At 43.3% G+C, this 23,700-nt stretch overlaps 3 protein-coding genes across 4 annotated transcripts in view; 1 reads left to right on the forward strand and 2 right to left on the reverse strand.

The window, feature by feature from the left end:
• Positions 1-26: 26 nt before the first annotated feature.
• On the reverse strand, positions 27-4,010 carry LOC122615493 (probable RNA helicase armi). Its single transcript, XM_043790419.1, has 6 exons — positions 3,567-4,010; positions 3,070-3,498; positions 2,402-3,004; positions 1,382-2,344; positions 515-1,318; positions 27-460 (listed from the first exon to the last, which is right to left on the reverse strand). Exons 1-6 carry the CDS (start codon positions 4,008-4,010, stop codon positions 164-166), a joined length of 3,540 nt encoding a protein of 1,179 aa, XP_043646354.1. The 3' UTR covers positions 27-163.
• A 37-nt stretch (positions 4,011-4,047) lies between these two features.
• Positions 4,048-5,261, reverse strand: LOC122615494. Of its 2 annotated transcripts, none has more exons than XM_043790420.1 (3): positions 5,123-5,261; positions 4,917-5,044; positions 4,048-4,227 (listed from the first exon to the last, which is right to left on the reverse strand). In XM_043790420.1, exons 2-3 carry the CDS (start codon positions 5,010-5,012, stop codon positions 4,048-4,050), a joined length of 276 nt encoding a protein of 91 aa, XP_043646355.1. In that variant the 5' UTR covers positions 5,013-5,044; positions 5,123-5,261. The 2 variants fall into 2 exon arrangements, with proteins under 2 accessions (XP_043646355.1, XP_043646356.1); XM_043790421.1 differs by having other exon boundaries at positions 4,917-5,067; positions 5,123-5,247.
• A 280-nt stretch (positions 5,262-5,541) lies between these two features.
• The window catches only part of LOC122617019 (eukaryotic translation initiation factor 5B), a 33,447-nt gene continuing 15,288 nt past the window's right edge, over positions 5,542-23,700 (forward strand). Inside the window, exons 1-7 of the mRNA XM_043792658.1 lie at positions 5,542-5,778; positions 5,842-6,315; positions 6,392-7,539; positions 7,852-9,271; positions 9,420-9,552; positions 19,274-19,350; positions 22,006-22,201. Of these exons, the coding sequence (XP_043648593.1) occupies positions 6,245-6,315; positions 6,392-7,539; positions 7,852-9,271; positions 9,420-9,552; positions 19,274-19,350; positions 22,006-22,201 (3,045 nt within the window). The 5' untranslated portion in view covers positions 5,542-5,778; positions 5,842-6,244. The remainder of the gene's footprint in view (positions 5,779-5,841; positions 6,316-6,391; positions 7,540-7,851; positions 9,272-9,419; positions 9,553-19,273; positions 19,351-22,005; positions 22,202-23,700) is intronic.

Genomic DNA, 23,700 nt, shown 5'->3' on the forward strand with positions numbered 1-23,700 from the left:
GTCAATAACAAGAGGGTTCCTAACAATTGAAACAAAATAAACTGTCATATATTCTTAATTCAAACCAACATATTTGGATTAGTTAACCGTCTGTAGTTGCCTCTTACATGCAAATAATACTTTTTGCACAGTTGACATACAGGGTAAAATTTTTGGTAGTAAGTTAAGGCACGAATGTTTCCAAGCGAACAGGGTCCTCATCTTCCTGATTCACCACCGATTGTGGCAGGTCACAGCCAAAATAAGCGTTATTGTTGGCACAGAACAGGATGAGCTGGCGCCAAGATTCGTCGACGGCTAGAAGATGGGGATTCCCAAAGATGATCATCATGGCCCGAGCTCGGGAAATGGCCACGTTCATTCGCTTGCCGCAGCGCACGAAACCCAAGGATAACCGGGCATCCATGCGCAGGATCGACTCTGATGAACGCACCGTGGAGATGAGCATTATGTCTCGTTCCTGGAAATTGCGAACGTTTAGTGTAAAGGTAATATCGATTAGAATTCCGCCCACCTGTCCCTGAAACTCCTCGACGGAACCAATCTTGGGCATGACCACATCGGTGCCAATGAACATATTCCTCAGCATCTTCACCTGCTTCATGTAGGGCGTGAGTATACCGATCTGGTCGGCAGTCACATTGGCGCGGTACAGAGCGATGGTCATCAGGAACACTTCCTTGACCTCTTGGGGATTGTACCAAGAAGGGGAATCGTTCTCCTGCCTGTTTTCTCCAGTGATTCCATAAAAGAACGTGCCGTGCGCTCGAGGCATATCGTTTTCGGGCTCAAATACACACCTCAGTGTACTTAGTAAGCGAGACTCCCTTGAATCCTTTTCGGAAACCACAGGGATCAGTTCGTCATCGTAGAAAAGCTTGCTATAAATGCTCATAATCGATGGTAATGCTCGGTAATTGTATAATAATTTGGTCAGCACAGCTGGATTGTAGCCCGAGCTATCGGGATATCTCTGAAGATCCCTTCGATATGGCGAGCGTTCCAGCAATCTCTCCAGGAAGGATATGGAAAAACCTCTTGTCGCGGCAAAACGATTGGTGATAATAGGCTGCAGTTGGCGAGGATCACCTGACAAAATAACTTGACAGCGTTTCTTCGTTAGCATTACAGTGGGTATCATTGTTTCTGGTTCAGTGGATTGACCTGCCTCATCGAAAAGTACGTGAGTAAAATGACCCGGTGGAAAACCCATTTGTAAAAAGTTTCCCAATGTAGTGCAGGTGGAGATGGTAATTCGATGAGTACCCATAAACTTTGCTTGGCAGCGAAGCTTCAATCCCGACTCGGTGACCACCATCTAATATTAAAATAGCCTGGATTATTAAGTGCTCAATCAAAATGATTACATATTTATACTCACTTTGTCCTCGCAAGTGCCCACAGCACCGACATCAGTTGTGGCGCAGTAGCTCATCAGTTCTGGAGGAATCAAGTCTCTCTCCACTTGATTTTGCGACACGAGGCGAATAAAATCCCCCTGGAGCAGAGCTTTGCTATCGATGAGTCTCTTTGTCACCAAATCCGCTGAGCTGTTTGATGGTGTTCCCACCAAGATTCGGGCACCAGGCAGATTCCTAACCAACTGGAGTATTGTCTCAACCAGGGTAACCGTTTTTCCAGTGCCCGGAGGCCCAAAGATTACATAAGGAATGTCCTGCGCCTCACCGCGCAGGATATTAAAAACAGCTCGTTTTTGGATAGAATTGAGCGACTGATTATACCACGGTAATTTCGAATCGTACAGGTACATGTCATCACCCTTCATATGGACATCCAGCTGGGGGTTCTCGCGCTTGGTTACCTTACTGGGAAACAGGAAATCCTCGCCCATTACTCTTACAATTGTGGAGATGGCATGATGCTGCTTGCGATAAGTGTAGCGCGAGAAGTAGAACTCTAGTCGATAATCCTCGCCATTATATTTCTCCTGGAAACTGGCGTGAAATTTGAGTAGTACCCGATTGAAGAGCACCTTATGGATAATGCCCTCGTAGGACTTGTTGCTCCGGGAATCGGGATCCGCCCAAGGGTTAATGGCTCGCACAGTATCGCCCACGACCAGCGAGGGACGACGCTCGGCTAGATTCTCGATCTGCAGCGCAAGGAACTCTCCGTCACGCAGAAAATGGGCTCGGTCCCTGTCGTAGTTGCGGAAGTTTACGAAGCACTCGATCTCCTCGAGGTGTAGGAACAAGCTGAAACGCTGCATATAGTTATTAACGCTAAGAGGTTCAGTGAGGCATGGATGGTGCTGCTCGATGGCATCGAACATTTCTTGTCGCCGTTCAATGGTCAAATAAAGTTGCCGCAACTTCTCGGGCACCTTAAAGAAACAATAATATTAAAAATAAGCATAAAATTTAGAGTAAGCACTCCTTACCTCAAAGAAACCCAAACGCAGGGCCACAAATCTGCGCTTGGTAACCGCGTGTTGTCCTGGGATCACATCCACCTTGTTGCCCCAAACTTGGTTGGCGTAGAATCGGGACCTCTGGTGGATGTTACGTCCTGGAGCCATCAGAGCTTCAGCTGCTATCATACGTTTCTCAGCTTCAGCAGCTTCCTCTTGGGTTTTGCACACGATCACTGTGAAGACGCGTCTCACTTTAAATCGATCGAAATTCAGCTCGAAATTTTCGATTGCTTCCCCCAGAAATTGCGTGTGGATCTCGAAGATTATCGTTATTTCGCAGCCGCTGCCTATTTCCATGGATTCGAGAGGCGTCACCACGCTCAATTGTGACTCACTGTCATTGCAGACAGAAATGCTCTCCAGGCGCAAAGTGCGACTTAGGTTGTTCGTCAGTTTTAGAGACACATTCTGTTTCTGCCAAAGTTCTGTGGTTATAAAGCGATTTACACCAGTCAGCGTCACTGCTTGTCCACTGCTGGATGATGCCAAACTTCCCTGCTGAATAACCTTGGTTGCCCCAAAATTCTTCTCCAGCGGAGTAATCTTAATAGCGCGTCTCGTAAATTTTGACTGTGAGATTAAAACACACTTATTAAGGGGAAATCTGAAAGTTTAATTTGGATCCTTTAACTTACATACTGGCACTCGATGAGATCGGCGAGCACAAAGTCGCCCAGATGAAGATCCGTGCCGGTGGGCACGTCCGCCTTTAGAACGTATGTTTCCGGACCCAGCACAGCTAGATCCGTGTATACGCGTTCCACAATGCACTTTTCACCATCTTCAATGCGCGTGGGGAACATCTTGGTCACCTGCAGGATTTCTCCTTGTTTGTCCACAAAACCATCATCCAGCTGAATGTTACACTCTAGACGCACTCGATCTCCTGTCGTTGGGATGAAGTTCATCTCGATATTGTCTAGCTCGACCGTAAGCTGTCCGTATTCCGTTTCCACTTCTATGGAAGATGCCAGACGCTGGCTAATCAAGCCCAAAACGCTCCTTGTTTCGGTGTTAAAGTAGGTGGGCTTTTCGTTTTTTAGGTTATCCAAAGCTTGTTCAATCTGACAGGGATTGGGATTGTAAAGGCATTAAGCGTTGGTTTCAAAAGAATAACTAAATAACTACTTACCTTATTTTCGTTTGTATCTTCCCAGCAGTGCTCAAGGATACGCGTCACCTTGACCACCCGCAAGGTGTCCCCCGTCGTAAAAGTCAAATATTCCACTACACATCCGACGTGTAGCTCCAAAAAGATATTCCCTGCCACCTTGCTTTCGAAGAAAACGTCTTTGTCGATGACTCCACCATCGCTGGCTAGACTGGTGAGCACTCCCTTTCTGGCTGTGCAAGAACCCTCCTTATTGATGTCCATTTCCGAAAGTCCCTGCGTAAGTTGACCGATCGTGTTGCCTAAAACCGCATCCATTTCGTATGTATTCGCCTTAAGCTGATTATCCTCCTTCTCCTCCATTAGTTTTTGATCTAGAAAGCGATTCTCCCGATCCAAGCACTCCAAGATATCCTCCCGGTCACGATCCGGGTTGGTGAAAAACTTGCGAACGTATGTGAACATTTTTGGTAGAGGTTTGGCTATAGATGCTCTTGGGTTTCTACTGCGCTGCTTTCTTGTCGAGACTCTCGTACATCCAGTCGGTTTCGCTGAGGTAGCCCAATTCCTTGCGCAGATTCTGCAGTCGCTTTAAGTGGGTCTCCGCCGTCTCCGCTGCCTTCCCGCCCTCGGCTTCGGTCTGCGATTCCGCCTTGTCAGCTCCGATCTCGGGTTTCTTAGCCTGGAAATGGGGACCATTCTTATTGTAAACATTTGAGAATGACGCTAGTTGCGTTCAGTGACACCGACAACTTAAGTAGCCTATAGATTTTATTTAAAAATAATTTTTTGATAACAATATTGAAAAGTAATACTTCCACGGACATATTTTTAAAAAATTAAATTAGACGATAATTAAATTATATTAAAATATTTAACCTCAATATCTGTATACAAATGCAGTTTGTTTCGAGGAAGGGAACTTACAAGTCGACAATGAAAAAAAAAATGTGTGTGTTTCGTTTTTTTACGAGTGCGATTGGAAACTGTATATTTTGTACATACATACAATGTACATTAAAAATTCTGAACTGAAACAATAAAAACACTTCGTACAGGGAATATACTGCACAAATTCATTAAATTTATTCCGGGTATTGTGGTTATATATTATGTCCTCATAATAATACACATTGTTATGAAAGTGCAACGGAAATATTAAAACTACGGGTTAGGTTTCTGTAATTCAATATGGTTTTGTTTTTCAGTGTAACTTGTAAAAATAACTGTAAAAACGCAACAGTTTGAATGGAAACAAGCAACCACAAGTTTCACGACGAGATAGCAACAGTTTTTACAGTTATCCCTGCGCTGATTTCGTCTCTTTCTTTCCCTCACAAATATACATGGATGACAACAACAAATTCATACCTCTGCTTCGCCGGCTTCTACGGGAATATTGGTGGCCGTACCGCTCGTGGATGCTTCTTCTTTGATGGTAATACTTCCGGATGCTTCGCTGGACATTGTCCAATCGCCAAATTTCCTTCGATTTCGAGCTGGGAATCAAAAATTTAAGTTCCTTACCGGCTTTTAACAAATTGGCATTCGTACTAGCACTAATTGCTTGTACTTACGAAAATTAGTATCACTGTTGAGATAGCGGATGCACTGCACGATAAGTCTTGAGAATTCCGCAGATTAATAGTCGTAGTTTTCGAAAAAACTGAGGATCAAAATTTCAAGCAGAAAGCGTCTTTGCGAACTTTTAAGAGTGACCGCATTTAACGGAGCAGAAAATACTAAAGGGAGCAACCAGTGGTATTTTCATAGTACACTTGTTGAAAGAATATAACTATTCAAATAAGTGTGTTTAAGCTATGGAAAGAATATTACATATATGTAATATGTAAAATATATACATATATGCTGGGACTACATACATTATTGTTTACTTCTCTGCTGATAAGACATAAGTTGTAGAACAAAGACGTCCGTAAAGTATCAGGAGTACCTGCTATTTTTCTGTCATTTATCTTGAATAAATATTTATAGTTCTGAAATATGCTAAATAACTTTCCGCAATCCGTTAAGCCTTTCGAGTATATGTGTACAGAAAGACTATAAATGGTTTTCTTCTCCAGAAATCTTCCGTGTTTAATGAAATTCAAGAATATGTTTGATACTGTTCGCATTTGAATTCGTATATAAAACCAACTGCCTTATGTGTGAGGAGTTTGAAACTGCGGCGATAAATGCTCTCCGTAAACAGCGCACGCCGGCGCTGTATATTGTAAATACATTATTTCTGTTAATAATTAATAATTGCCTTAAAAACAAAACACCCTCTCAATAGGTAATTACAGGGTATAATCGATAACTTGAATTCAGCCTCTGTGATTTTCTGCAATCCACCCCCATGGTCACACTGCCTGCGCAACCCCCCCGCACCTACACACTCGACCAACGTGTTTGTGTGCAGAATTTCCACGGCTAAATAAAACCGAAAATTGGCAAACCGCCGTGTCAGATTTAGCCGTTGATTGCTCAATTCCGTGGGAGCAGGACCTCGTCGAAGGAGCCACCTAAGCGGAGTCAGGATCAGAAGATCACCAGCACCAGGAGCACTCAAAGGAAAGTCTTCCTCCTCTTTTTCTTGGCTGCCGAGGCGTCGCGTGTGCGGATCTTTCAGCGGTGAATAACCCACGGCTTTTTGTTTTCGGCCAGCGGAGGAGCGTGTTGCAGTCGCAAGCGGGAAGATGGTTAAAGCTAAAAAGGGCAAGAAAGAGATACTGACCAAGGTCGAAGGCGGTTCCTCGGCGGACGAAATGTGAGTGCAATGTGCAAGAGTATGCCCACCTGCCAACTTGGCAAACTTTCTAACGTCTTATTATTCAATCATACAGCTCCGATGTGGAAAGCGACCAGGTGAGCCTCAACAACAAGAAGAACCAACCCGTGAAGGGCAATAAAGCTGGCGATGACGATGTTCAAGCCGTGACCAAAGGGGTCAAGAAGCTTAATGTCAAGGGAAAAGGCAAAGCAGCCAAAAATGACGACTCCGATGAGGAGGTGGTGCCCGCCAAAGGCAAAGCTTCCAAGAAGTCCGCTTTTGAGCTGCTAATGGATGACGACGACCAGGACGAGCCCGCTGCCCAGGAAAGCCAGTCTGAGGAAGAGGAAAAGGTAGTGGTCGCCAAGAGCCAGAAGAACGAGAAGAAGGGCAAAAAGGCCAAGCGCAAGGGAAAGGACGATGACGATGAAGATCTGGACAAAGTTCTGGCTGAGCTTCAAGCGGAATACGCCGGCGAGGCTCCTCCTGCTTCCACCACGGTTGTTTCCCCGGAAGAACTGGCCGATGAGTTCTCCAAGAAAAAGAAGAACAAGAAGCAGACCAAGCAGGCTGCTGTGGCTGAAAACGCGGAAGAGGATGAGGCCAGCGAGGACGATGAGGGTGGCAGCACTGTGAAGTCAGCTGCCCAGAAAAAGAAGGAGAAGAAGGAGCGCCAAAAGAGGGAGGCTGCTCTAGCCAAGCAAAAGGCAGCTACTGAACCGAAACCTAAGCCCGTGGAGAAACCTGCGCCAGAACCAGAGCCTGTAGCTTCCGAAGAAGTCCAGCCCGAAGCCGAAGAAGAGGAGGAAAAGTCCTCCAAAAACAAGAAGAAGGGTAAGAAGGATAAGAAGGCAGAGCCTGAGGAAGAGAAGAAGGACACCAAGAAGAAGGGTATGTCTGCCGCCATGGTGGCGGCCATGCAGGAGCAGCTGAGAAAACGCAAGGAGGAGGAGGAGCGCCTGGAGCGGGAGGAGGCAGAGCGAATTCGCCTGGAGGATGAGCGCGAGGAAGCCCGTCTGGAAGCAGTGCGTCTGGAGGCCGAGAGGAAGGAGAAAAAGAAGCAGCGCGAGGCAGAGCGCAAGGCTCGCTTGAAGGCGGAAGGCAAACTACTCACCAAGAAGCAGAAGGAGGATAGGGCTAGGGCACAGGCTCTCCTAGAGTCTCTAAAGGCTCAGGGTCTCGAGATTCCGGATCCCAATGAAAAGCGACCCACGCGGCCAGGTGATTTCATTTCATTAATGGTTCTACAAAGCACCAAAGTTTGATTATTACAGTTTTGTGACCTGATAATTAGTTTTGATATAGCTTTGTATATAGTTGTCTTGCAAGTGGAAGTTTTTTTTAACTTTGTTAAATACCATTATTTTTGTATGTAAATGGTTTTGCCTTCTCCATATATCTGATGCAAAGCACTCGGTTGTTGTGTTGCTTTGTAACATTACTAGCTTATAATCTAAGTATCAGGCGCAAATAGGATATTCTTAATTTTTCGTTTGCTTATTTAAGTCCTCACTAACATTTAATGCTTTTCAGGAACTCGCATCCGTCCGAACAAAAAGAAGGGCCCCAAAGAGGAAACCGCCGAGGAGGAGGCGAAGGCAGCGGAAGCCGAAGCGGCCGCCGCTGCTGCCGCTGCAGCTGCTGCCGAAAAGGCCGAGGAGGAGAGGGTCAAGGAGAGTTGGGATGCCACCGATAGTGAAACTGAGCCGGAGCCCGAGGAGGAAACCTTGCAGGCCACTAACAATGGCAAGGCCGAGGTTGCCGAGGAAGAAGACGAGGATACCGAGGACGATGAAGATGACGAAGATGAAGATGACAGCGATGACTCCGATGAGGATAGCGATGATTCTCGTGAAGTATCGGTTTTGGCCAATGACCCAGAGTCACGACGACTTCGTGCGGAAGCCAGAATCCTCAAGCGTCAAGCAGAGGCGGAAAAGAAGCGCTCAACCGACGAACTCAGAGCCGGAGTTGTTTGCGTGCTGGGTCATGTAGATACAGGAAAAACCAAGATCCTGGACAAACTGAGGCGCACACACGTCCAGGATTCCGAGGCGGGTGGCATCACCCAGCAGATTGGTGCCACAAATGTGCCCATCGATGCCATTAAGGAGCAGACCAAGTACGTAAAGGCGGCCGCTGGATTTGTACATCGCTTGCCTGGTCTATTGATCATCGACACACCCGGCCACGAGTCCTTCAGCAACCTAAGGAACCGAGGATCCTCCCTCTGCGACATTGCAATCCTGGTGGTGGACATTATGCACGGCTTGGAGCCGCAAACCATCGAGTCAATTCAGCTGCTTAAGAAGAAGAAGTGTCCATTCATTGTGGCCCTGAACAAGATCGATCGTTTGTACGATTGGAAGCAGTTGGGCAGACGGGATGTGAGGGATGTGCTCAAGGAGCAGCAGAGCAACACACAGCTGGAGTTCCAGCAGCGCACAAAGGACGTGATTCTGCAGTTCGCCGAGCAGGGTTTGAATGCTGCTCTGTTCTACGAAAACACGGATCCGAAGACTTACATCTCACTGGTGCCCACTAGTGCAATTACGGGTGAGGGTATGGGCAACCTGCTTTTTATGATCGCCGACTTCTGTCAGAATATACTGGCCAAGCGCCTGATGTACTCCGAGGAGCTGCAGGCCACCGTGTTGGAGGTGAAGGCACTGCCAGGTCTGGGAACCACCATCGATGCCATTCTAATCAATGGAAAGCTCCGCGAGGGTCAAACCATGGTTGTGGCCGGCACGGATGGTCCCATAGTCACCCAGATCCGCTCTCTGTTGATGCCCCAGCCCATGAAGGAGCTGCGTGTGAAGAACGCCTATGTGGAGTACAAGGAAGTAAAGGCTGCGCAGGGCGTTAAAATCGCCGCCAAGGATCTGGAGAAGGCTATTGCGGGCATCAATCTGCTAATTGCCCACAAGCCCGATGAAGTCGAGATTTGCACGTAAGTTTTATTTCCATTTTCTATTTTATGTCTTAGACACCAAATGCATCATCATATATGAATTCTTAGTTAGATATATTCTATTAAAATCTATGCCATATTCATGTTTTATACGCATGTCTTAAACTGTGTACTTGCATTATTTCAGTGAGGAAGTTGCCAAGGAACTGAAGAGTGCCCTTAGTCATATTAAACTGGCTCAGACAGGCGTTCATGTCCAGGCTTCCACGCTGGGTTCGTTGGAGGCTCTTCTGGAGTTCCTGCGCACATCTAAAATTCCTGTAAGTACTCAAAATATGTTCTTAAATATATTGTGTAGTTTAAAAGTTTCCGTTTTCAAAAGTTCGCTCCATTAATATTATCAACAATTTTGTTTATTTGTTGAGATTTATAGCATACTTTCTGGCTATTGAATTCCAAATGCTATGGAAGAATCCCTTTGCATTTATATATAAATTTATTTACTCACTTTCCTGGTAAATGAAATGATAGCTTTTGCAAATAATATTCGAAGTACAACTAGCCCATCGTTTCTGAGGAATTTATTTGCAGTTAGAAATACATGCATTTGATGCACACCAGGTTGGCTCATATTTTCTGCCTAATTGATTGACGCCCTTTTAAATCAGTGCACCCACTAGTAGCATTGCACCCCCCTGACAAATAATGAAGTACACGTGCCTAGTGCAACAAGTTCGAAATGAATAACAATTCCGAAACAGAGGGATGGAAAAATCCCCCAGGGAAAAAGAACTCAGACGATGCGCTAACATAATTTCGCACCGTTTGTTTAGACAATTAGCCAAGAGAATATTTTCGAGCCAGCCAACCAACCAACCAGCCAGCCAGCCACATAGTTCCCAAAAACGGAGGGAGAGATAACCTTTTAATAGGTGGGCTCTGCAATTTATGTACACATTATTTATTTCTGCCCATGGCGGGTTATTTCTAACAGCTCGTATAGTCCGACGATAAACAAAATCTTTTCCCAAAAGAAAAAAACAAAAAAAACGCATAGTACGCAGTTTGGAAAATTTGCCATTTTCTTGGCTACTTTTCGATATCTCTGGCAAATTGAATTCTGTGCGGCGACAAAGTTGTAAATTTGCACTGGCCAAAAAACTATTTCGGATTCGGGAATTATGAGTGCGTGAGGAGGCGGGGGACACGAGATTTTCTCCTCCTGTCTGCCAGTCTACGCCGTAAACATAAAAATGCGTATTTTTGTAAAATGCAAACCCGGCCGTTCTAGCCACCAAAATGACGATCATCATGATGATGATGATGATCATGGCGATGGCGATGGCGATGTTGAGGATGATTCATGCAAGAAGAAGGCGAATGGCGGGCGCCCAGCCAACTGAACACGCACTGTAACCATTTCATTTCGCTGTCTGCCCCCCAGTCTCGAGAAGATTGAACACCCAACTAAAAATACTGGCCGCTCTATATACTCTATATAGATAGGCAAACGCATGTATAGCTGGTATCTGGTGTGTATATATGGTCGCAGCGGATATGACAACTCAAATTCCAATTTAGCAAATATTTATTCCCTAGCAAAAGGCGGCCCAATCAATTTCACACGCCGAAATGAACCGATCGAGATTGCTTGGCTGCTTGGTTGGTTAATGGAAATTAGATAATCAGAATTACTTGCCTTATGCGATTTCCCATTTTATGTTTGTATTTTCGTTGTCTTTTTTTCGCTTGCCTCAGCTGCGGAAATGTTGCAGCGGAAGCGCGGATAAAGTGAACAAAACAATAAACAGACATATGGGCCATTTGATCCAAGACCCCGATATTTGAGCGTTCTGTTGTTTCAGCAATTTTCTATTTTCCAACAAACTCTTTCTCTCGTCCCACCACACACACACACACCAAGTACACACAATGTTTTTTGTTTTATATTTTTTCCGTTTCTGCTGACACTACAAGCTCATTAGCGACAGCAGCCCACATTTGCTAAGGTTTCCCACAGTCTCATCATCATCTCCATGCAGCCATCATTATCATTACCATTATTATTATCATCGACAGGCCGCAACACTTTCCCAGGCCTTAAGGTTCTCCTACCATACACACATTATACACACACACACACACACACACACGAGTGATCCAATGCGATCCGGGCCGAAACGCCAACGCAATATAAAGCACAGCGAGCTGAAAAACTATGCAAATTAGCCACCAAATGCAGCCACAGGGCGCGTGGTTGTGAACTGCTGAACTGAATGAATGCGCGACTGACTGAATGATGAGACCGGGCCAGGGACGTTTCAGGCCGCAAAGGGGTCATCGCTCAGATATTCTCGCTGTGTCTGTGGAAGCTCTCTGATGTAAGGTGGCTTTTAGAGCTCGCTGATTCGAGCCATTAGCTGGCAATCTCGATTCTAACTTATCCTCCCTCGCAAGTTGTTTAAAGTGGTCTTAGATCCACTGACTTGATCTTATGAGGTTCTTGCCAAGATGCTCATATCTTAAGTCTTTAAATATCGTTTTTAAGAGTTACTAGTTAATTTCTACTTAACCCCTTGTTGGGAAAACTCCGCTCCTATTCGAGCTCAACCATGTGAGCTTCCTTTTGTCTTGCGGCCCACTGAAATGATTTCCAAGTAGTTTTTCTGAGTTGCGCCCATTAGATTTGGTTTCTATGGTTTTTTCGGACGGTCATTTCGACTCTTAATGAATGAATTAACAATTTCTGCAGTCGCATGCACATGTTGTCCATATGGCCACGACTTTTTGTCGCTTTTTCGATATGGTAAGGTGTTGTCGGTTTTTGCTCTTTATTTTTGTTTTTATTTTTTTTCGGTTTTCCGATTTTGTCACATTTTAGACGAAAAATTTGTCGCCGTCATGTTTACTGCGCTCGTTTCGAAAATCAATTATGGCCAGCCGACTGACTGACTGACTGGCTGACTGACTGACTGACTGATTGAGTGACGAACTGACAGAGTGACAGACTTCAGCTGGGGGCTATAGATTCATTCATGATTTGAGCCAGCGATGCTGACCATGTGGGCCGACCACCGGCCGGCTACGTAACAAGTTTCGCCTTCATTTAAGCCAAATTTAGTAACTGGCTAACAACATTCACAGACACTCTCAAGCTGGGGGCTCTACCTTTTTTTGGACCGACTAATGCTATGTAAAATGCCATAAAACTTTATGGTTATCGCTGCCAGAGTCATTTTTCTAGGCACCCACATATGATGGCGGCCTTTTGGAATCGAAATCGGTATTCGGTATTCAGCATTCAGTATTCGGTGCTTTTGCTTTTTTCCTGCGTGGCCGTTGAAATACGAGCAGGGTTGCCAATTTATTGGCACTGCCAAACTGACGGCCGGAAATTGTCATTTGAGTGGTGGTCGCTGCCGTTCAAAACTCTATATATACCATATATATATATATATATGTGTATGATACAAAAAAAATAATAAAGAAAACCCGCTTAAGAGTTTTGTTTCGCTTAGCCCATTAATTTCTGACACGTCGCAGGTTGCGTTGATTGGCGATTGCCAATCAATCTTGCGCTTGCACCGTTCCACTAATTGGTATTCATGCGATCCAAATTGCACGGTTTTGGATCTCTTCCGTCACCTGAAAGACGAAAAATAAATTCGTAAATGAATTCACCCACTATGAATGAGAAGAGAACAAGCTATCAGGGATTTTTTATTATTATTCAATTATTTCTTGAATATTTGATGCTGAAAAGTTTGAGTTAAACTTTGCAATTGCATGGGTTTTCTTTATATTATTTTATTTTTAGAATCCGTTAATTGAGTTGAGCTTTCAATTAATTGAGAATTAATAGAGAGTATTTGGAAATAATAGAGAATAGCAAATATAAAAGCAAACGAAACGCGATAAATTGTATGGAAAACAAATCAATTACAAATGCTTTTATTCAACTTTTTTTTTTCTTTATTGCGTCCCACATATTGAGCGGCATTTATGGAATAGTCGCTTTAATTGTGTTGTTTCATTCATTCAGCAGATATATCTGCTTGTTTCCACAGCGATACAAAATATATGTGAAGGCAAACACGGAGGCAGATGCTCGTACAATAATTCATTTCATTGATCAAATAAACATTTGCTACACATTTCGATAAATTAAACACCCTGCCCCGCCCCCTTTTCTCCCCTACGCGCGGCAGGGCGTATCGGCGGCAATAACAACAAGCACAATAATAAGTACAACAAACACTACAAGAGCCACTGATCAATGCCGAGTATTCGATTCATTCATGAAAATTGACTGCACTTGCTGCCCAGCTTGATGGCCATCTGTTTTTTGCAGAGAGAGTGCGTCACCATCGCGACTAACCATTTATATTATACGGCTTTATAAAATAAATAGTTTAATTTAATTAGTCAAAATAAACTATAAATTGTCAGCTCTTTAGCTTTGAGAGTAATAAAAGCCAAAATGTATTGGGCGTTTTCTAAGCCTGGCTTGGTAAAACTGAGTCTATATTCTCTGGGCCAAATAACAGAATCGATAAAAATGCATGTTAAAATGCACTTTTCCGCCTCCAGTCAACAGACATTCCTCGGTTACGTCATGGAAAATGTTTTCGCCAGATTTATGGTCCGTTGGCTGCACAATTTTATGATCGCCTGCCGGAAAATCCAAGCCAAAGACAGCATGAATGAGCGGCTGCTACCACTCACCCAATCGCTCTGTCTCGCTCTTTGGGCCATTGCAAACACCGTTATGCATTTGGCCTGCAATTTCTTCTGACGCTTGCAGTGATGATAGTACCTGGGTACGGTACGAGATTCGGACCAAAATATACTCAGGTTATCAAAGGTGCATTACGAACTACAAACTACAAACTTGTGCAGTTTTTCGGACTGAACGCTAGACATTCACTGCAAGTCCGTATATCAAACCTTTAGAAATCCTAAACCTTGCAACTTTCTCAGGCTTAATTCATTAAAAAAAGTACTCATCTTTCTAGTAGGGTACACCTTCCAGTTAGTACCCATCACAGATGTTGCAGCGTTGGCTTCATTAACATTTGCACCTCGTAGCCATCAACGGCCAAATATAGCGGTGCTGCCGGCTGCCATTCATAAAAAGCTGTGTGCACCTCGCTCAGTTGGCTGGCTGGTTAGTTGGCTTGACTGTTTGGTTGTTTGGCTTATACAACAGGCTGGCTGCATTCGCATTCCCACTCGCATTCGTACACCCGCAACGTGGCTGCCTGGGTTCATGTTCATTCATTCAGTTTGGCAATCCACACACTCGCTCACACTTACCCGTATTTTCTTTGCACAACATTGTTTCCCGCAACTGTTTTCGTTTTTTTGTTGTCTTGTTGCCTTTTTCATGAATGAAAAATATTGCGCACTCGCGAAATTGCTAGACGCTGGCTGTCTACTTTTATTACACTTCAGCTACTGGTGTTGCCAAATAAGCTAAATTGTTCAGCTTCAGCTGATGGACATACATATGTTTGTGCGGAAACGCGAATTCTTTGGGATCCTAAAGTTCGAGCTTAACCTATTTCTTGAGCATTCTAAACTTCTATGAATATATGATATGCCTTTAAACGACTGCACCTTCTCCTTCTTCAACCTGCCGACCTACCGCAATCCCTTTCTCTCCATAAGCATAAATCATATATAGATATATGGCTATATCATCCTCCATCTCCGCCAGATGCTGTTGCTGCATTTGGGCAAAAATGTAATTATGTAGCCATCAACTATTCGTATGCATTCATTGTGCTGCGGTCGCCTTTGCCATAATTGTGTGCCACTTGTTGTTGCTGGCTTTGGCTTTGGATTTGGATTTGGTTTTGGTTTTTGATTCGGATTCGGATTTGGTAGGTGGGCCAGGTGGGCAGATATACCTCGCAGTCGGCCGCAAATGTGTATGACCAACGTAATTTGATTCCCACATGCATTTTAATTAAAAGTAAACAACAGAAAGTTTCGCAAATACAGCTCGTCATGCTCGGTGGCGACTTGTCGTCCGTTTGGGGCCGCCATTTGGCATCGCATTTGCACGTTTCCATGCGAAATGCTAAATGCAAAAATATTCCAAACTATACGAATCCACATCCACTGCCAATGATTGCGGTTTCGCCCACTCGCGGCAGAAGCTGCAGTAGCGGCAGATAAGATAATTAGCCACTTTGGCCAGCATGCTGCTCGTCTGGGTGGACAGAAATTTTACAACGCAGGAGGTGTGGAAATAATTAGCCGCCTTACAGATCAATGTATGATTAGGAAATGTATAGTTTATCATAAGTATGTATCGCTTCTACAAGACTATCTACATATTCCTAGAGGGTATCAACTAATATCATCCTGGTACCTGATACCTATTTATTATAAAAAACACAACTCAATCGATTTGATCATCATTTTCCACTCAAGCTTTGAAAAAGTTCAAATAATTATTTTTTTATAAGTTAATTATTTAATAAGAAGTACTTTTCTGCTTTGCCAATTAGTTTGCACTGCAGAATGACGGAAAAACGACGCAATTAATGAGCGAAAAGCAAAAATACCACGCATATGTACATATATCTTGGGAAATATTGACGGCACCGAAACTGGCTAAATCGGATAGCGTGACGTCTTCGGGGGTCCATTCATGAATAGCTCGATGGGGCAGGGTTCGAAGGGGTAACATGCGACCCCGAAGAAAAGACCGGACCCAGAAAAGTCCATTGTTGGGTGCTTAACCCTCTGCTCCGCCCCTATATTTGTGTGTTTTTTTTTGTTTTTTTTTCGGACGCTCTTCGCTGAATTTCATGAATGAATTTGATTTCGCCGTGGTCGTGGTTCTCTTTCCCATGCTTAGCGTGTTTCGTAGTACTAGCTGGGCATTACGCCTCTTGGCAGGAAGGAAGTGCGGTAAGAAGCAGACAATGCCAATGTTTTCATTAATGCGACGCAGTTGCCAAAAACAACAAAGGCAATGTGACCCGTCTTGTGCTGAAGCGCAAGAAGACAGCCGAAGTTTTAATACCCTACGTTAAACTAGATGAAAGTTCAATGTACAGAACTTTATATTTTTAAACAAATACAAAGTATTTAGTTATGGTTTACTTATTTTGAATGAAGCATTCACTTAGCTATTCAAAGCATGTTATGTTGTCCGAGTAAGAGTCATAAGATTAAGATATAAATTTTAATAAAATACAAAACTGCTAAGATAATGTATAATTCTTTTCTTCTGACTAATGTGATAAAACCCCCGGCAAGGGTATTAAAAAAGAAGGAAGGAAGAATCGAAAAAAACAATGAATGAGTGAACCCAAGTGAATGAGTAAATGAATGAATGTATAAATGGAAAGACGAAAACAAAAACAACAACGGAAGCAATTCTTCCTGTCCCTCACACACACAGACACACTCATACCCTCACACAGATACACTATCACTCGCCCACAGTTACAGCAAACATCTCACAGCTACTTTCCAGAGCTTATTGCTTAATTTTCATTCATAAACACGTAGCGAGCGTATTTTTGGAAGGAAAGGAAGTTGAAAATAATAGATTTGTGTTTGCATTGAAGAACCCCCAAAGCAAAGGGGAAGTTCACTAGCAACGTCCGGCATTTTCTTGAAATCCGCGCAATTTTCCAATTTCGTAACGAAGGTTTTCCTTGACATTAATCAGCTGTTTTGGCTGTCCGTCAGTCAGTTCAGCCGACATATGCCATTAATTTAGTTGTTTTTTCATCCAAAGTGGCATTATTGGCAGGGTTTAAAAAAAGCCACTGAACAACCTATTTATGCACTGCCGAAAAAGTGGATTTTCTAATTAAGTACTGTGAAATCAGTTCAAATTTACCTTTTTCATCATTATGGAACATTTAAAACAAATGGTGGCTAAGAATTGGTTTTTCTTTAATGGGATGTGACTCCAATTTTAATTATTTTTTTAAATGATGCTGAAAATTTTCGCTCAGTGTGCTCACCTGCCTTGGCTTCTCGCCCGTGTCATCGATAACACTGAGTGGCGTTGCCACTTGACGTCAGCAGCCAAGGGGGCGATGGGCGTGGCCTTCTACCTTTTGGCTTCCACGTTAGCCGGGCTCCCCAGCTAATTAGCCGACAGTCGGTGTGCGCTTTCATTTGCCACTTACGCACTTCCCGCCCACAAATTCCGAGCAAGAGTAAAGGCTAACGCCTTCTTCTGGCCTTTTTGCCGATGCCAATTGTGGAAATTGTGGAAATGGGATTGTGAAATTGTGGATTTGGCTGCGTCAGTCAGGCGCACGTTCTGATTGTTTGTGCGAATTGATATTCAGCTGGAAGTCGACTGCCAGCTGCCACGTGGAGAGGCCCCTCAGCATCCACAGCCAAGTTCTAGTCCCATAGTAACGCACTGAAAACTTAACCAAAAATACATTTTAACTAACAATGTACATAAATCTACTAAACTGAATTATTTCCAGCATTAAAATATGATTCATTTCATGTTTCAGCTTCATTCTTATACTTTGTATTAGTTTCCATGTTTTCTTCGATGTCGAATACGGTTTTTTGAGTGCACAAATGGGGGCATTTGGCTATCACTTCCGTTTGCACCCGTTTTCCGTTTTACATGCAATCGAATCGACTGCTCTCATTCTCGCCTGCTCAACGACTATGAGTTTTCTTGGTCGCTTTTTGTTGCCACTGTGCCACAATTGCATACAACAATAAACTTCCGATTTCATTCATTGTTTTGCTGATTGCAAAACTCTTTCTCGCTTTTTCCCATTTATTTTTTTTCCGCATTTTCCCCATTTGCTTTCCGTTAGTTACACACAATTTCTTTTATAACAGCGTCGGCAGCTGAGGCGTTTCGCAGTAATGAATGAAATGCTCATGAATGGGTTAAGCTGTAATTGAATTCAATTTACAATCGAAACACTTGAGCAGCAAAACCAGCAATTTTACATGACGTCAGTGGATCGAGTTTGTGCATATCTTTAATACACTTGCAGTTTTAAAAACTCGCAAAATAAGCTAAGATACAATGACTTTTTCTTTAGGATCTATGTACATATATCAGAAAGCTCTTTAGGCCTTTTAGCTTAAGTCTTGTATTTATGCTTAATTTATGCCTGCGATAAGCTGGCATTTAAATTAATCCGATTAATCTAGCCGATAAGCCGACATTTCAATTTATCAAGCAGCTGTAAAAAAGAGAGAGTAAAACGGGTTGTACTGCCAGTTGTTAATGGGTTCAATCGGTAGCCTCTCATTATTTCGGTCTTATCAGCGGCGCGTGCATATCCGGTGGAGCAATTAAGTCGCTATCGACAGCAAATTCCATTCCCATTGCCCCACTCACTGAAGCTCCCCAGGCGGCAGAAATCCACCCATTTCACTCATTCCACCCCAGGCGCATTCAAACCATTCGAACCACCCAACCAACCAACCATCCATCCATTCATTCATGTCAGACGCGCTCGCGCTGCTGCTGTTATTTTTATCAATGATCATTTGTAATCATCTGCTGGCGACGAACAAAAAAAATAAATAAAAATGAAAATGAAAATTGAACATCTTCGATGTGAATGAACCCATCGCCAGAGTTCTCCCGTCTCTTTCCAATGTCTCCTGGCCACTTGGACTTCTGAGAATTGTTTCAATTTGGTGGACTGCTTGTTTAGTTTAAATTTTGTGCCTCTCCTCGATTTTTTCTATTTCGTTTATTTTTCCTATGGCAATGCGACTAAAAATAGCACAAGTTTTCTTTGGGTCAAATGCTTTTGGCCAAAAAAAAGAGTGGGTAGAACATACAAAATTTTGTTTTCGACAAAACTATGGTGAAGAAAAATACTCTTTAAAATTAAAAAAGGCTGTGCATACATAATAAAATATTAATAATTTATAAACTATGAAAAATAAATAAAAAAAAATATATATCGCAATACTGTATTCCATTTCCCTGTATTCATAAGCCTTATCATACAATTCCTTGAGTTTACCCCATTTTTAACGATTTGCAACCCCTCTATTTATTTTTTCTAGTACTCTGCCATCCGAATTGGTCCCGTGGTGAAACGCGATGTGATGAAGGCCTCCACGATGTTGGAACACGAGGCGCAGTGAGTAAACCCAAACTTATCGTTACTATGTTCACTTTCCCCGCCATTTGTTTGCGGATGTGTCATACGGAATTGTAGCATATCAGAGTTCTTAAGAATTTGCTGAATGCGACATTTTGTGTAACCGAGTGTAGTGAAACTTGCTCTATCAAATTCACTTTCGCGGGGGTTTATTGAACTCCCCCATTGAGGATTTCGCAAACAGAAATAACGTCGACGGATGGAAAATTGAGTCAGTAAGAGTTTTCTATGAATGAGTATTACGATGAAACAAAGGCGATAACTTGGGTAATCCTATGAGTATTATGCGGCATTATCACTTGACCCAGTTTCCCAGAAATGCACTTCCTGTTTTAGCGATTGCGCAGAAAAGAACAATCATAGTTGGGATTTTTTTCAGATACGTGAATAAAGTGGAATATATTTAAAGTTTTTTTTTATTTCCCAGATTTTGAACTTTTGTCTTTCACTATCTTTTCGGTTCCTAGCTGTAGTACTTCCTCTCGAGAACGTGTTCTACTCACATGTAACACCTTCCCCTGACCATTTGCAACAGCACACACATTTCATATGATCATTATACATATGTTGTATCCGCGGTGTCCCGACCATTTTTCGCTTACATTGTAGGCCATTGTCGGTTTATATTCGAACACTTAAAGCAGCAAGAGGTCCGCGAGACAGCGAGAATAAACGACTTTTTGATATATGACAACGAACAATGCAATTTTATTGCCGCTTAACTTCATTAACACAATTCCCCGCCCTTCCGCACCGCCCCCATCCCATCCCGTTCCACCCGCCACTTGATAAACAACAACAACGCAATATGGTCGGATCTTTGAAGATTGTGTGTGATATTAGCCGACGAAGGAGCCGATGGTCGGGTTAAGTGATTCATTTAGCGGCAATCACAAAATGCACTTTACAAAGGGGGGATAAACGGGGGATAAAGCTAAGCGGGATGCCCATGATTTATTATAGAGAGCGAAAACTTTGGGCCGGCAGCTTTGTCTCATTAGCGGCCTTAAGTGCTGCCAAATAGCCAAGTCGCATCGCATCGCATCGCATCGTCTATATCTTTCACTTTTTCCGTCCTGTCTCCTTTGCCTTACTATGCCGGTTTCCAATTGCAAACAATTTTCGTGCTCTGCTTGGCAACAATAAAAGCGGCGAACGCGAGACGCAGATACATTTACGGCCCACTCAAATTACGCTGTCACATGTGCAGAAAAACGAAACAGCAACAGAAACAGAAAAAGTGTAAAGCTCAAATAGAGCAAATAGAAGAAATGTAGCTACGAATGTATCTGGTATCTTGTTGCTTGTATCTACGCCCAAGACGGCGCATTTCCGTTTCCGGCCCTTCTGCGCATGCGTGCGTTCACTTTGAGTTATGCCCGTTTTTGTAGTGCCCCCTATACGCCCCACTATCTTTTACTATGTGTGGCTGCTCTTCATTTTATTTATGCTCTTTACGCGTGTGGAATTTTCGAACCATAAAATTTTGCATTTTACGCTGCGAGCAGGGGCGACCATAAAAGTCGTCTGTCTGTCCCGCAAAAGAAGTGCCTTCGATGGGTTCTACTATACATACATATATGCTCGTACAGATATCTTCACACTGGGGCTGTCGCCTTTACGAGTCCCATAAAGTGCTTAACTGTTTTTATGCGATCTTTAATGCATAAAATTGGCTCGTTCACTCCAAAGTGATCGATACCAACAAAGGTTGCCTATTTATTAACCCACTAGGAATTTCCGATCGATCATCGTAAAAGTTGGCCTCGAATTTGATTTTTCATAAATTTCATTTTCATTTGATTATTCATAAATATATAGTTATAAATTTGAATCCGCTGATATGTACATATATTTAAATTTAGGCATCCTCAATAATAACTAAGAATGAAAAACGTTCTTGTTTATTCAGATATCCCTTGCACTCAAAACATCCCAAAGATAACCCATATATCACAATTTAAAAGGGGTTCTCTCCTTTCCTTTTATTAATCTTCATGATATTAGCTCCCTCGCTGCCCAAATTGATCATAATTCATAGATCGATTAGTCGTGGATTCTATCCTAAACTGTTTTCGCCTCTACCCAAAAACACAAATTTAATCTCCAACCCATTTCCATTTTTATATACCGAAGAAGATCGAGAGATCCCAAAAAGAGTGCCCCTCATTAGCCGACTCCACTTTGGCGTTGGGACCTTTTCCTGTCGACGGAGAGTTTCGATTCTCGAAATGCCAACCATTTCCTGTCATTGAAAGCCCCACACGGCAAAAGTTAACCAAGCTAAACAAACAACATCTTGAGCTGTCCGACCGACCGTCAGTTGGATCTCATTCCGCCGCGGTTGTTTGTGATTTCAATTATTAACGCTTCCTGGTGCTCGCCATGGATCGCCATGGATCGCCATGTGGCCCGATCCGATCATTAGGCCAACTCTTCTCCAGACAGGAAGACCAGCGACGACTCTACAGTGTCATTATGGTTATTGTTATTATTATTATTATTATGCTCGTTGGTTGCCCGACCGCTCGACTCTCCGATTGCATATACTTTTAATTGTTTTAAATTACCGCCGACGAATCTCACTCATCTTACTTATCTCCTCAATTTATCTCCATCGCCCGACCCCCTTAGGTATGCAACGATTTTGGCATTCGACGTGAAGATCGAGCGGGAGGCACAGGAAATGGCCGATTCCCTGGGCGTGAAAATATTCCAAGCGGACATTATCTATCATCTCTTCGACAAGTTCACCGCCTATCGCGAGGAGCTCAAGCAGAAGAAGCGCGAGGAGTTCCGATCCGTTGCCGTCTTTCCCTGCAAGTTAAGGGTAAGTTTTTCAGCATAAATTAGAATCAATTAGAAGCAAATATACCCGCAAAAGAAAGAACATGTAAAGATGAAATGTAGCTCGGTATTTATCTGAGATTTAGTCCCCTGAATACACAAAGCGAATATAAGCTGCACAAGTCGTTGTCATTTTCGAGTGTACGTATCAGGTGAACAAATGAAAGACGGAAACCCAAAAGACTCGGTGTCATTATGGGCATTATTTTAATGCGCCCATGTTCGTGTTCCATTTCCCTTCGCCCCGCTGCACCTACAGCCCAACTGCAATTACCCCCGAAAGCTACAGGTGTAAAATGCAATCTGCCGCGGACTGAAATTGAGAATGAGACCGAGACTGCAACTCAAACTCCAACCAACCAACTGCAACTCCAACTCCGATTTCAAGTAAGACCCAGGAATGGATCTCCAGCTGCGGCTTGTCTCGTCTTGACGCTGGCCTAATGATGCTGGCCAACAAGAATGGAACGGGCTTGAACTCCTGGGGGCCGTGGTCTGTGCCTTACATACATATAAGCCGGGCCAAGACAACCACTCAACAAGCGATTAAAGCCTTAGATCCCAACAGACGCCTGCATCACGTCCACACTTCCTGCTCAAATAATGTTTAAACAGCGTATTTGATTTATAGGCAATCATTAGATTTTGGTCGTATGCAATGTGGCGACTCAACACGCCACACTCCAACTCCACTCGGGGCCACTTTGGTCCACTCTGGTCCACTCTGGTCCACTCTAGACCACTCCTAGCCACTGGGCTCCCACTGTGCTGGTAATTGGACACACATCGCCCAGCTGTTGGGTAGCAGTCGTTCGATCTCTACACTCGAAAGGTTGTACTTTGGGTGAGACAGTTTTTCTTATATATATTTGTGGCATTTCTGTTTGCTGAATGGTATTTAATGCCATATTTCAGAACCGTTTAATATTATTCAAATAATTTTTCTGAGTGCATACGACCAGCTTGAACTTAACGATTCTCTGGAGTGGAAGTCCCAGTCGCAGGTCTTGTAATAACAATGACGTTGTTTAGTTTGAGTTATTAACTCGCCTTCTGTCTTAAGGAGTTGCCTGGTAGTTGGGGCATAAGCATGTGCATGTGGAGCTGGAGCTGGAGAAACGTGTTCTCTGGGCCACTTTTCTTTTTTCCCGGCAACGAACAATCCATTTTCTATGCCGGCTGATTCAGATTGTGCCCCATCCTCGACTTCTGCTGCAGGCGGCTTCCCATTTGAGGCCATCTTCAACAGTTGACGCAACGGAAATTAAGTTGTTCTTGGTGCAGTCAATGTTGTTGTTGGTCTGAGGTTGCCTGTGCACTTTATTAATGGGCCACAATGCTATGAAAAATGCACTAGAAAAACACAGTTTCATATTTAATAGGCAACAAAAAGCTTAATATGTTAAAATAATTTTTTTTTTTTCCCAATCTCATTTTGTAGTGAAAAAATTCTAATTGATTTAAAGCTATTTAATTATGTGA

The sequence above is a fragment of the Drosophila teissieri genome, chromosome 3L (assembly GCF_016746235.2).
Source record: "Drosophila teissieri strain GT53w chromosome 3L, Prin_Dtei_1.1, whole genome shotgun sequence".
Lineage (NCBI taxonomy): Eukaryota > Metazoa > Arthropoda > Insecta > Diptera > Drosophilidae > Drosophila > Drosophila teissieri.

Bases quoted from the DNA above. Each gene is read 5' to 3' on its own strand.
- LOC122615493 (XM_043790419.1), bottom strand. From the start codon at position 4,010: ATGTTCACATACGTTCGCAAGTTTTTCACCAACCCGGATCGTGACCGG. The intron at 2,345-2,401 runs GTAAGGAGTGCT...TGTTTCTTTAAG, and splicing joins TGCGTTTGGGTTTCTTTGAG to GTGCCCGAGAAGTTGCGGCA. The intron at 461-514 runs GTGGGCGGAATT...CGCAATTTCCAG, and splicing joins TCGAGGAGTTTCAGGGACAG to GAACGAGACATAATGCTCAT.
- LOC122615494 (XM_043790420.1), bottom strand. From the start codon at position 5,012: ATGTCCAGCGAAGCATCCGGAAGTATTACCATCAAAGAAGAAGCATCC. The intron at 4,228-4,916 runs GTATGAATTTGT...CCCCATTTCCAG, and splicing joins TAGAAGCCGGCGAAGCAGAG to GCTAAGAAACCCGAGATCGG.